We start from the raw sequence: 14,315 nt of genomic DNA on the forward strand, positions 1-14,315 counted from the left end.
GGTCATATGCAAAGGATGTTGATGGAATCAGAGTTAGTGCCCCAGCACTCATGGATGAGACAGAAACTGAAACCGAGAATAGCAAAGTAAAAAACAGAAATGGTGAACTCTGTTTATTATTACTAATGAAGATAAAGAAGTACTGTCCCAGTTAACTTCTTGCATCACTGCAAAGATGAGTTATATAGATATTGGTGTCAGTTGTGTCAGGAACTACACAAAATCACAATTGCATAAAATCATTAGAATTAAACTAGATACTGGAGCCCAACGGGATATGTCTCAGATTCTACACAGAATTTGCAGCTCAGTTAGCACATATTTTAACCGTGATATACTTTAGATTCCTGGAACCAAGAACTGTGACTGGAAAAATACAGCACACACATGTCAACAAGAAGGGTAACAGAAGTGATCCACAAAACTATTGCCCAATCTCATTTATGTCTGTTTGTTGTAGAATCCTAGAACATAACCTCAGTTCAAATGTAATGAGATATCTCGAGTAAAATGACATATTCTGTGCCAAATTGCATGGATCCTGAAAACATTGATCATACAAAACCCAATGTTTGATTCTCACAAGTGGCATCCCGAATGCTATGGGTCAAGAGAATCAGGAAGATGTATTATTTTTTTATCTTCCAAAAAGAATTTAACTCGGTATAATACCTACATTTATTGGCAGAAGTACAATTGAATGATCTATGCAAGCTCTTTTCTACTTAATAAGTATGATATTTAATTAATGTTTTCAGTTGAACTGTTAAATTAGTTGCAGAGCTCATATCCATAGGTTGTATTTGTTTTCAACAATGTGTGAGTGCTGTAACTGATATAAACACAGTTAAATTCATTATTTTGACTATGTTGCTGTTAATGCCTTGAAAAAATGAATTATTATTATTATTATTATTATTATTCAAGACAAGCGTCATGACACATCTGTAGTTTGTAGTCAAATATGTCACTATGATTTCCAGCTCTTTGTGATTTCCAGCTCTCATACACTTACTGCTGAAACCACAGTTCTGTTCACACACATAAGTGCATTATCAGTGGTAATTCTTCCTCTTATTTGTTATGATCAGGGTAAGATACATTCTGTATAAATCACTTCCAATATCATTTTGTCTCTCCTCTCTTAACAAACAGTTATACTCATTTTTGTGTTTTTAATGTGACCAAACGCCTCACGTACGTACTACAGCCCCAGATTCGGTAGGCTGCACACTGTTCCCTCAAACAATGCCTATTTTCCACACAAGCCATTCTGCAGGTCAAAGAGGACCATTGGTGGAAGAAAGGGCACACCACTTTTGTCTAAGGTGAGGAGCAAGTTTACAGGCATCAAACAAAATTCATGATTGGGTTGAGGATTTCTTGGCAGGCAAGTCCCAGCATGTTATCTTGCATGGGAAGTCATTGACAGAAATGGAAATAACTTGAGACATGCTGCAAGGGAGTGTGTTGGGTCACTTGATGTTTTGTTGTATATTAACGACTTGGCAGACAATATTAGTAGCAAGCTGAGACCTTTCACAGATTATGCAGTTGCCTGTAATGGAGTATTTTCAGAAAAAAGTTGCAGAAATATTGTCAGATCTTGATAAGAATTCAAATTGGTGCAAAAATGGGCAACTTTGTTTGAATGTATATAAAACTATGCACTTAATAAAATGACAGAAAGTAGTATCCTATTACTACAATATTAGTGATCCACAGTTAGAATCAATCAACTTCTACAATATCAGTGATTCACAGTTGGAATCAATCAACTCATGCAAGTTTATGGATGTAACAATTTCTATGGATGTGAAATGCAGCAGGTAGCAAACTTTAGTTACTGGCAGTATACTGGGAAAATTCAGTCAATCTACAAAGGAGACCTCTTACAGATCATTTGTACATCCCATTTTAGAATATTTCTTTTATATGTGGGACCCATGCCAAGCAGAACTAATGTGGAATATTGAGTGTAAACAAAGAAGGGTGGCAAAAATGGTCTCAGGTTTGTTCGACTCACAAAACAGTCTCAAAAAAATATTGAAAAAGTTGAATTGGCAGACTCTTGCAGATATACACAGATTAAAGTGAGAAAGCCTACTTACAAAATTTCAAGAACTAGTACTAAGTGATGACTCTTGCCCCCTATGCATTACTCTCAGGCAACCATGAAGACAAAATTAGACTAATTACAGTATGAAAAGAAGCATTTAAACGTTTGTTCTCTCCATTCTCCATACACGATGGAACTGAAGAGACCCTAATGTGGTAATGTACTAAGCATCCTCTGCTAGGCAGTTCTCAGTTGTTTGCAGAGTATGTATATATAGATATAGATATTATATATAAAAACAAAGATGAGGTGACTTACCGAACGAAAGTGCTGGCAGGTCGATAGACAGACAAACAAACACAAACATACACACAAAATTCAAGCTTTCGCAACAAACTGTTGCCTCATCAGGAAAGAGGGAAGGAGAGGGGAAGACGAAAGGAAGTGGGTTTTAAGGGAGAGGGTAAGGAGTCATTCCAATCCCGGGAGCGGAAAGACTTACCTTAGGGGGAAAAAAGAACAGGTATACACTCGCACACACGCACATATCCATCCACACATACAGACACAAGCAGACATATTTAAAGACAAAGAGTTTGGGCAGAGATGTCAGTCGAGGCAGAAGTGTAGAGGCAAAGAAGTTGTTGAAAGACAGGTGAGGTATGAGTGGCGGCAACTTGAAATTAGCGGAGATTGAGGCCTGGCGGATGACGAGAAGAGAGGATATACCGAAGGGCAAGTTCCCATCTCCGGAGTTCGGATAGGTTGGTGTTGGTGGGAAGTATCCAGATAACCCGGACGGTGTAACACTGTGCCAAGATGTGCTGGCTGTGCACCAAGGCATGTTTAGCCACAGGGTGATCCTCATTACCAACAGACACTGTCTGCCTGTGTCCATTCATGCGAATGGACAGTTTGTTGCTGGTCATTCCCACATAGAATGCATCACAGTGTAGGCAGGTCAGTTGGTAAATCACGTGGGTGCTTTCACACGTGGCTTTCGCAACAAACTGTTGCCTCATCAGGAAAGAGGGAAGGAGAGGGGAAGACGAAAGGAAGTGGGTTTTAAGGGAGAGGGTAAGGAGTCATTCCAATCCCGGGAGCGGAAAGACTTACCTTAGGGGGAAAAAAGGACAGGTATACACTCGCACACACGCACATATCCATCCACACATACAGACACAAGCAGACATATTTAAAGACAAAGAGTTTGGGCAGAGATGTCAGTCGAGGCAGAAGTGTAGAGCCACGTGTGAAAGCACCCACGTGATTTACCAACTGACCTGCCTACACTGTGATGCATTCTATGTGGGAATGACCAGCAACAAACTGTCCATTCGCATGAATGGACACAGGCAGACAGTGTTTGTTGGTAATGAGGATCACCCTGTGGCTAAACATGCCTTGGTGCACAGCCAGCACATCTTGGCACAGTGTTACACCGTCCGGGTTATCTGGATACTTCCCACCAACACCAACCTATCCGAACTCCGGAGATGGGAACTTGCCCTTCAGTATATCCTCTCTTCTCGTCATCCGCCAGGCCTCAATCTCCGCTAATTTCAAGTTGCCGCCACTCATACCTCACCTGTCTTTCAACAACTGCTTTGCCTCTACACTTCTGCCTCGACTGACATCTCTGCCCAAACTCTTTGTCTTTAAATATGTCTGCTTGTGTCTGTATGTGTGGATGGATATGTGCGTGTGTGCGAGTATATACCTGTCCTTTTTTCCCCCTAAGGTAAGTCTTTCCGCTCCCAGGATTGGAATGACTCCTTACCCTCTCCCTTAAAACCCACTTCCTTTCGTCTTCCCCTCTCCTTCCCTCTTTCCTGGTGAGGCAACAGTTTGTTGCGAAAGCTTGAATTTTGTGTGTATGTTTGTGTTTGTTTGTGTGTCTATCGACCTGCCAGCGCTTTCGTTCGGTAAGTCACCTCATCTTTGTTTTTATATATAATTTTTCCCACGTGGAATGTTTCCTTCTATTATATAGATATAGATATGTATATTTCATTATACAAGTGTCACAGAATTAAATTCTATAATATGCATTGACCATGTTTGAGATCAGTGACAGTAGCCATTTTAGATCAACTGATGCTATTGCTTGTAGTGATGTAATTCGAAACCATGCCTCGTCGTGTCTCAAATCCTTATAGAATCACACTAAAACTAGCTCTGTGAGTCATCACAATAAATTGATGTGTAATTGCTTAGAAATCTTGTCATATCCTTGTTGAAGTTTCCTGTAAGTAAAGAAAAGCCAAACATCTGATTGTTTGAATGATAATTAGCAGGACATCCAAGGCAAAAATAAACTTTTCTGTATCTGAAGCATAGGAAATACACTAAAAGGAGACACATTTTCGTAAGGTTGAACAGGAAAGTCACATATGTTGATGAGCAAAGGTTAGCCTGGCAATGTTCGATGAAATGAAATTTGAAAAGATACGTCCTGACAATGTGAAAAGTAAGAAATGGTAAAATATGTAATTAGCAGTTAACTAGTAAAGGGAGGATAAATTGTAAAGTCAAGCCTAATAAAGATGAGTGGTATAACTGAATAAATGGAGATAGGCAGGAGGAGAGTAGATGCAAAGAAGAAGGGAATGGCTAAAGAACAAAGAAAAAAGGGAATGGCTAAAGAAACAAATGAAAGCAAAATCTGTTTGGGAGATATTAAGAAGAGAGAATGAAAATGTGAAGATACAGGTGAGATAGTTGAGATGACAAAAAGGTGGGAGACAATCCCTTTTCATCCATATCTTTTTGTCTCATTCTCTGACTGTAAAAATTCCATATTTGAAAACTATTTTGCTCTTGTTTTGTTTGGTGTAACTGTTTATGTTCCTCATTTCAGTCTGTGAACATATTTGTTGTTGTTGTCATTATTTAGTGAAAGTGTCATACCTTATTCTTCTTCCATATGTGAGAACTGTGTAATTTATAGATGCTGTGTAACTGTTATGTATTTGTTTGCATACCTCATAGCTGTATTAAAATGTCCCTAAAGTAGCTGCATTAACTCGAGAAAGATGTGGTATGCTAAATTTATGAATTTCTTACAATGAATACCTTTAGCGCTATATTGTCTCGCAAGAGAAATCCACAATGTTGGGATCACAGATTTACTTCAAACTTTGTACATGTTTAGTAGGTCATCAAAACAACGTAATGTGCAAGTAGTAAGGTGCACTACCATGGCAATTCCAAGAAAATAGTAAGAGAAGCTTTAGGTGTCTATTATGTAACTGATGTATCTGTGCGTAGGTGCTAGATGTTAAGAGTTCGTGGTGGCCAAGCAGTAAGCGTTCAAACTTCGTAAGACAAATGTGCATGAGGTGACGGTTCGACTTCTGTTCAAAACTTATTTTTGTAGTACAAGTGTAAATTTTGTGATGGTAAAAAAAATTTGCACCTACACTATTCGTTCATGCTTCATTAGCTACGTCTCACTGCTACGCAGGTTAACTGCCGAATGTGGCCTACTTCTATGTCTGCAGCTTGAAGCGTTGGGATGCAAAGTAGTTCCGGGTATCTTACCAGATTGCATGTATAAGGGATTTTGCACATATCATGACAGATATACATTTCCAGGAAAACTCTATACATTTCTTCATTTGCTTGTTGATTGTTGTAAATGTGTTTGTTGTAATAATTAAATTTAATTGAAAGTAGTGATAGTCAAATAACATGAAATTCACCAGAACTTCATGCAAATACGTGTGTTTTTTTAAATTATTTTACCTCTCAAATGTCATATGAATCAAATAATATGACCAGTGATGAAAAAAATATTAAGTTTGAGTGGAAGTTGAACCTTCACCTCATACACATTCATCTTGCAGATCGCAAACGCTAACCAACTGACCAGCAGGAACTCTTAACATCAAGCACCTATGTACAGATACATAATAGATGTGTAAAACTTCTCTTATGATTTTCTTGGAATTGCCAGAGTAGTGCACCTTACTACATGGACATTATATTGTTTTAATGGCGTACTAAAGGTGAATAAAGTTTGAAGTAAATCTGTGATCCGAATGTCGTGTCCTCTCCTTGTCAGTAAAATGACAGAACACTGCTCAGTAGATGATTAACAGCTTTCACGTATTCTTTTTCTGTATAGTCTTTACACTCAGTGTCACACTTTGTCACCACTTGACTTCATTTTACACTTGTAATTGTAATCTTGAATCTCAGGACATAAAAAAATTGTTTCTTAGTTATTGCGGGCAACCTGTCCTGGTATACCTTCTCTGAAATCGTTTTCAAACTGCAAGGTTTTTTTTCACTTTTACTTGCATTTCTAGCTGTTAACAAATGAATCTGAAATAATTCTTCCATAGCTACTGATTGTAATTACTTTGGAGATAAGTGGTATGTTTCTCGAAGGCTCATCATTGTACAGTCCACACAGTCCACAATAAAATTATTATAACATGCAACCATCAAATATTTATGAGCATCATTAAATAGTACAGCCAAAAACATAGTCATACTAATACATGCTGATGGTCGTAAACTTTCATTTTTCAGCCATGTTGAAAGTTTAGTTTACAAATAGATATTTAGTTTACTGAAGGCATTCCAGGGCATTTTTACTCTTCTGTTTATTCCTTTTGCAGTCCATCCACTTGTTTCAAACTGTTCTAAATGCAAAAATTCATAAACTACTTCTTTTACTTCATTGTTTATTTGTGCCTATTTTTACTGTCTTGATTGTACGTTATATAACTCTTGTTATGACTAACATTCGGATATACTTGGATATTTGCTCTGTTAAGTTCTTTGATTAGTTTTGGAAGATTATATGCACTAAAGGTTAATAGTATGTGATCAGCAAAACAATGGTGGTTCAGTTACTTTTCACTAACTCATATTCCGCTACTTTTCTTTCATTCATTCAAAACACATTTTAAAAATTGCTATATTATGTACCACTGTAGTTTTAACACTTCACTTAAAACATAGAATTTTAAAAGGCACTTACAGCAAGGATATTGTTCACAAACCATCTGATAGTGAGAAAAACAAAGACATTGCTGAAGAACTATACTTGAAATGACTGGTTTCAGTTCAGTAGCTTTGCCTCAGTATATTTGTCAAAACCGAACCTACAGCAAATACGTGGATGGACAGTATCACCTGACCTCCATCACATAACAGAAATGAATGCTTCAATATATCCTGATTACATCTTCTCATAACAGTTTGGAGCATACAAATTTGAAACATCTAGTCATGGATTGGTGGAATCATTGTCTCATTAATTGTTTTATTTTCTCCAGAGAGAGCCATCAAGAATATTGGGTTACATCTGGTCGTTGCAGAAAAGAAAGTAGCTGTAAAGTTCTTGATGACCTCATGACTTACCCTGAAGGTGGGGCTCATCATTATCATTTTCATATAATCATTGTAGAATATTATAAGTAGGATAGAGAGGAATACATAAGCTCACATCTCTCTGTATTAGCAAGTACAATATTTCCAGTTTGAAATATTTTCGGGAGGCCCTTTACTTTTGCAGTGCAAGAGAATTATTGTTTGGCAGAGGATATAGATAATACTCACCATTACAAATGGTTACCGTTGACCAGAGATTACCACTACTAGCCATTTCATTTAGATCATCTATGCTCATTTCCACGCCCAGTAGCATTTCTGCAAATTGGAGAGGGTGAACTTTTGTGTTGCTTAATGCAAGTCGGAACAGCATGGCGTTTTTTCTGTTGTAATTGTTTACAGTTATGTTGACCAGATGTAATCAAATGTTTTATAATGGTAACTTCTTGGTACCTGTAGCAAGCACTGTTGTTATAATCTTTCATAGTTTACAGTTGCGAATTAGTAAATTGAAACTAAAAAATTTTCAAGGAAGTAATGTGGTAATCTTTGCCAACGAAACTTCACAGTTTGCTTTAAACAGATATTTGTGTTTAAAAAAAATTGGTAATATGTGTCTCTTATGTCCTAACTGGTCAACATCACTGTTAAAGATATGAATGAAAACAGTGTTAAAAATATTTCTGCAGAAATATTAACATCAGCTATAAGAGCATGATCCACAAGAGTGTTGCCAAACTTTTTATGACAATGAGTGTAATTTGCATTTAGATCCATGCTTAATGTATCAGTTTATTAGTTAGCTTTTAGCATTCTAATATCAAGTGGAATTTCAGTTGCAATTCTTTCAGTTAAAGTCTTTGTACATTTAAATCCACACTTTGTCAGAGGTCAACTGCAGTGCCATACTATCTTAGATCCCTAATATGCAGATCCTGTACCTAGTACACTACTGAATAATGAAAAACCACACACTCCTTGGCTATATAAAGTTCTCAGATTTTTTGGTCAGTGATCCCTTTCATCCAGGCATATTTATTAGTGACCTCACATGCTGTTATAAATGTAATTAGTACAAGCATTGTAGATAAACAAGTAATATACTAGTTCATCAAACAATGGAAAATCTAGGATGGAATGTAACAGTAATGTGAGAAAGAAAGTTGCTACTCAACAAGTAGCAGAGATGCTGAGTCGCAGATAGGCACAACAAAAAGACTGTCACAAATATAGCTTTTGGCCAATCCTTCGTCAAAGTTAGGCCACACACACACACACACACACACACACACACACACACACACACACACACACGACTGCAGTCTCAGGCAACCTGTTGTTTGACTTTGATGTGCCCTTAGTAAATTCATTCAGGGGTGCTGTTATCGATGCATAATTGTATACAAATTTTTGGTAAAAAGTTATGACCCCTAAAAATCAGCGTAGCTTTCTGATTGTAATGGGACAAGGTTATTTCTTTATGGCTTCCACTTTCTCTTGCAGTGGTCAAATTCCATGCACGTCTGCCGTGTAACCCAGAAATTGCACTTCCCTCGCTCCAAAAGTACACTTTGAAGGATTAGTTACTAAGCGTTGTGTGCGAAAATGATTAAATATCTGAGCCAGATGATGTAAATGTTCTTCTTCCGTCACAGACTCACCGAAACATCATCTACGTAAACATAACAGATGTCTAAGTCCCTAGTGATCTCATCCATGAAACACTGAAACATCTGTGCAGCATTGCTTAGACCAAAAGGCATCCTAGACTGAAAGGCGTTGTCATTACTGTCATGGGGATACCTTCTATGGCAACTGGGATCTGATAATACGCCTGGACTAGATCAGTAATGGAAAACATAGTCTTACCAAGAACGTTGGCAAAGAAGTCTTCTATATGTGGCACCGGGTACTGATCTGGGATGCTTGTCGTGTTGAGCTGCCGGTAATTGCCACATGGACACTATCCGTTCTTCTTAGGTACTATATGGATTGGGATGCCCAGCTGCTACTGAAACTTTGCAAATGCCGATTGACAGCATGTTGTGGAATTCCTGCTTCATCACTCACAACTCCTCAGGCATCAACCATGTAGGTGTAGTGTGAGATGGCGGGCTTGGCATGGTCAAAATGTGATGCACCATTGCGTGTTTAACCAGCAGAAGAGTGGGTGACTGCTGCGTGATTTCAGGAAATTCTTTTGGTAATCATGTGTATGGCATTTCTCCTGGAACCGTACATACTGTCATCAGAGTGATGCAGGTTTGTAGTGGAATTGATATGCTGCTTGCATTGGAGGTCAGGTACTAGATTATAAAAGGATAAGAAGTTGGCTCCTATGATAGACTGTGATATATCTGCTACTGTGAAGTGCCACTCAAATGCATGGCATAGTCAAGGTTAAACAACAATGAGACCTGACCGTATGTTTTAATCTTAGAGCTTTTGGTGGCAAACAGACAAGAATCATCACAGTTCTGGCATGATACACAAGTTACTGGGTACAGGGACACTTCTGCTCCTCTGTCCACTAGGGATTATACTTTCATGTTGTGGTATCTGACAAAAAGTCAACATGCAGTACGGGTATGAATAGTTGTTGCTGCTACATTTTCCACTTCATGTTTCCACTTGCATGGTTGGGCACAAATTTTGTGCTGATGGCGAATGGTTACGACTTATTGATGACTGATGGTGTGGTCGTTGACATGTGTCAGAATTTTTCGAGTGTCCGAGGCTAATCGAGACAACCAAATATTGCACAGCATTTCGTCGCTCACTGTGTTGCTTGCCAGTGTGTGCAAACGGCATAAAAGTTGTGATGGGATTTGATAGCTGAGCTCCTCAGTCCTCTCTAGTCGCTTCTCTTCCGATTGCGACAGGCGCGTCACTAGCATATTTTTAATTGACGCATACTGTTCGGTATCTTGTACTTCAGCGGCTAAGTCTTCTGTTCGTGTTGCGATTACATAGCTATAGTTTATTTCATCTCTTGATATCTGCGCAAGGACAAACTGGCTTTCAAACTGCACAAACAACACCACTGGATTGCTGCAGTGTGTTGTGATGTCTAATTGTAACCCTATTAATTGTGCTCTTTCGCAGCTGGCTCTGTGATAACTGGCGGGTTGTCCATTTCTGTGTGAGAATGAGCGCACTGCGGCTGATGTGGACGTAATGAATGTTCATGTTTTCATGCATGTGGATCACTGAAGCTGACGCGATCATGTTATTGTGTTATCGTCGGTGTCACTAAATATGTGATATCTGATAGAATTGAACATTTATTTCCACATAAAACACATCTATACAAGATAGCTTACAAGTGTGGAAGGCTTAACAGTTACTGTAAAGAGCGGCATGGAACAGTCTATATCTCTAATGTCAAACAGTAACTATAATAACAAATACTAGTTACACAGTATGTTTATAAATCCAGTGTACGCTCACATTTGCAGGGACAGAATGAGGTGCTACAAAGTGATAAGTGTCAGATAAAATCTTAGGAACACATGAACTACATAAATATCTAAAGGACTATGATTAAAATGGAAACAAACAAAAAGTTGGTAACATAATTTAAAAAATACACAATTAATTAATCACATACAGTGGAATAGAATAAAAGATGTAATGTGATGGATGTGACTGCTTATTTTGACACAATATCTCAGAGTGCAGCTTCAAGTCACTGCTGGGGTTATGGCACTATCCATGTTCTTAAGATTTGAGTGATGTATTGATTATTATGGCCACCATTGTTGAAAATAATTATTCATACAAATAAGTGGTAGCATATAGCAGGACACCTGTGATTGTTAAATCTGACAGTACCAGAAATTTGGTCTGCACATCAAACCAGAAACTGTTAATGTTTCTTTTCTTGAAAATTAAGTTCGTGATTTCTGTTCACAGGACAAGTGTCCATGTTCTTCCTGAGATATTAACAAGAGATGTTTCACATGATCCACTCCTAAGACAAAAGAATTCTGAATCCAATCTAACAGATTACTGTACACCCATGGTAAAAAAATAATTCTGATATTAATTTTCAACCATATCAATGATCAATTATGGTACTCTTAACCAAATCACAATCAGACTACTGCTCTGCAGCAGTGTGTGCACTGATCTACATCTACGTCTACATGACTTCTCTGCAATTCACACTTAAATTTCATTAATCCATTATCACACTATTTCTCTATCATTCCACTATTGAACAGAGTGCAGGAAAAACAAGCACTTACAGCTTTCTGTACAAGCACTGATTCCTCTTACTTTATTGTGATGTTTGTGTCTCCTAATACAGGTGGGCATCAACAAAATATTTTTCCATTTCACATAGAGCTCCCGGGACAGTTCACGTAGTGTGGTGGCTTGGGACTCAAACCTGCCACCTTTGCATTTCATGGGCAAGTGCTCTACTGACTGAGCTACCCAAGCACAATTCATGACCTGTCCTCACACTTTTATTTCCGCTAGTGCCTCATCTTTTACCTTCCAAACTTCCCAGCATTGCTCTTGTGAAATTTGTGGGACTAATACTCCTGGAAGAAAAGATATTGTGGAGATATGGTGTAGCAACAGCCTGGGTGATAGTTTCCAGAATGAATTATCACTCTGCATTGGCAGATTAAAACTGTGTGCTGGACTGCGACTCAAACCTGGGACCCGTCTTCCAGGAGGCTAGTCCCATAAGTTCAATAGGAGATCTTATGTGAAGTTTGGAAGGTATGTGATGAAGTACTGGCTGAAGTAAAGCTATAAGGTAGATAAAGCTATAAGGTCTGGCACAAAGTTTTAATTTGCCAGAAAGTTTTGTAATCAAATTTACAATCAATAAAGCTGTCAGCACATGAAACATTTCACGTGAATTACTTTCCACATTATGCTTCCAAATTGTTCAATTCCCTCATAAAAACCCGAATCTTACATTTCAGTGTAAAGATCATGTTCCTATCTCTACAGCAACATATTATAGTATGCATAATTGTTACAGCAAGTTTGCATTGTATAGAAATCAGCATATTTACAATTATTTTGAAATAAAAATAGTGTAGCTTCGTTTTTTAACTCCTCAGAGCTGCTTGACAACCATTGCCAGTACACATTAAATGTCTGCGGAAATTTGATTCCTTTTTATAACGCAGATTTGCGAAGGGACAGCTATAAAGTTCACAACTCTTAATCAGACTGATAATATTAATTGCATTTTGGAAAAGCATTCAAATCTGCAGAAATTTCCTTAGCCACTGAAGCTTCTTGATTAATCACAAAATGAGTAATATGTAGTAGAACTGTTGTGTGCAAATTTAACATGAAATGCTGCTATTCTTCCTCTAATTGCTACTGGACTATTGGTTCATAATCCAACACATTTATTCCGTTGCAAAATATTCTCTCTCTCTCTCTCTCTCTCTTTAAATAATCTCCTCACCCATAAAGTGCACTATTGACACAACAAAAGAGAATATCTTCATGCATACTCTCAGCATTACAAAACCTGGTGTTAGCATCAGGAGAATTGCAAATTTTCAACTTCATTTAATTCTTGCTGTAACTTGGTCACACTGGTCACTGCAAATTTCCAAAATATGTCTACCTACTGTATAATTTAATAGAGAATTTTTTAAATTTGTCTATGGATCTATGGGACTCAATAGACTAGATTCCAGTGGCTGTTTAAAACACTTTGCACATTTTTTGGGTTGGGGAGCATGTTTTGTAAGTAGATGCAATTTTAATTTTGCAGGTTTCAGGCTTTCACTCTCTAAGCACTCATTATAAATTGGACGAACATCTGTGTCTTCACTGTTTGTGAAGGTAAAAGTAAATCCATATTGGGGAAATGTTTAATCATATTTTCTTTTTTGCCTGTCAAGGCACAGTCTGTAGTTCTGTCTGCACCTACTTTTGCAGCTGGATGGTCATGGTGCTGCAGGATCTATAGCTTCAAGGTCACCTGTTGGCTTGGTCTTTGAGAGATATCATCATCATTATCATTATTATTATTATTATTATTTTCTGAAACAATGGTAGCCCATAACTCAACATGATTCACTCACTTGTTTCTGACTTTGAATACTTAAGGACAATAAAAATGCTGGGCTTTGTTGCGTAGAATACTGCATATTGCGCAGTGAACTTCTAAACAGATAAAAGTTGTCGGAAAGTGAGCAGCTTCTCAATACAGCCAACACAAGAAGTCACAAACTTTTACTAAATCTTTGCACACAATTTTTTCGAAATCATTATGTAACCTGACACTTCCTGGCAGATTAAAACTGTGTGCCGGACCGAGACTCGAAATCGGGACCTTTGCCTTTCGCGGGCAAGTGCTCTACCGACTGAGCTACCCAAGCACGACTCACGCCCTGTCCTCACAGCTTTACTTCTGCCAGTATCTCGTCTCCTATTATGTAACTTCCTAAAATGTTTATGTGGCTCCTCCAGGTTGAGAAGCCCCAGACTTCTTGACACAGTGTCAAATAGGACATACAGACTGTAGCATCAGTAACTCAGTGAAGTAACCAGTTGAAAGTATTTGGTACTAGTAGCAAAAAGTTCTAGTAAACATGGCTCAGCAAAATATTTAAGTTGAAATTTGTTTTGTCAGCCATTCTTGAATTCATTGTTAATAAACATCATCCTAACAATCCTGGATAAAAGTTCTACTTCGTTAGAAGTAAGAATGTTTTTTAATTTTCAAGGAATACACACAATTCTCTTACTAATCCCGTAAACATGGTAGGATTAGACTTGTTCACGTATCTCTTTAATCAACAACCACCAAGCTATTACTTGTGAAAGTGTGGTAACATGAATCTAAGTACTATGTAAACACAACATGCAGCAATTGTTTGGCAACTATCACATTCAGTTTGCCCTTGCTGTAGAAGCTTGAACC

General features: G+C 37.9%; 1 protein-coding gene across 4 annotated transcripts in view; it reads left to right on the top strand.

Moving 5' to 3' along the window:
- Positions 1–14,315, top strand: part of LOC124797823 (aldehyde dehydrogenase, dimeric NADP-preferring-like) — a 115,206-nt gene that overhangs the window by 93,473 nt on the left and 7,418 nt on the right. For 3 of the 4 annotated variants that reach the window (XM_047260854.1, XM_047260851.1, XM_047260850.1), the window contains exon 12: positions 7,351–7,442. The exons of the other annotated variant lie outside the window; for it this stretch is intronic. In XM_047260854.1, coding sequence (XP_047116810.1) covers positions 7,351–7,404 — 54 coding nt within the window. In that variant the 3' untranslated portion in view covers positions 7,405–7,442. The remainder of the gene's footprint in view (positions 1–7,350; positions 7,443–14,315) is intronic. 4 annotated transcript variants of the gene reach the window in all.

The sequence above is a fragment of the Schistocerca piceifrons genome, chromosome 5 (assembly GCF_021461385.2).
Source record: "Schistocerca piceifrons isolate TAMUIC-IGC-003096 chromosome 5, iqSchPice1.1, whole genome shotgun sequence".
Taxonomy (NCBI): Eukaryota; Metazoa; Arthropoda; class Insecta; order Orthoptera; family Acrididae; genus Schistocerca; species Schistocerca piceifrons.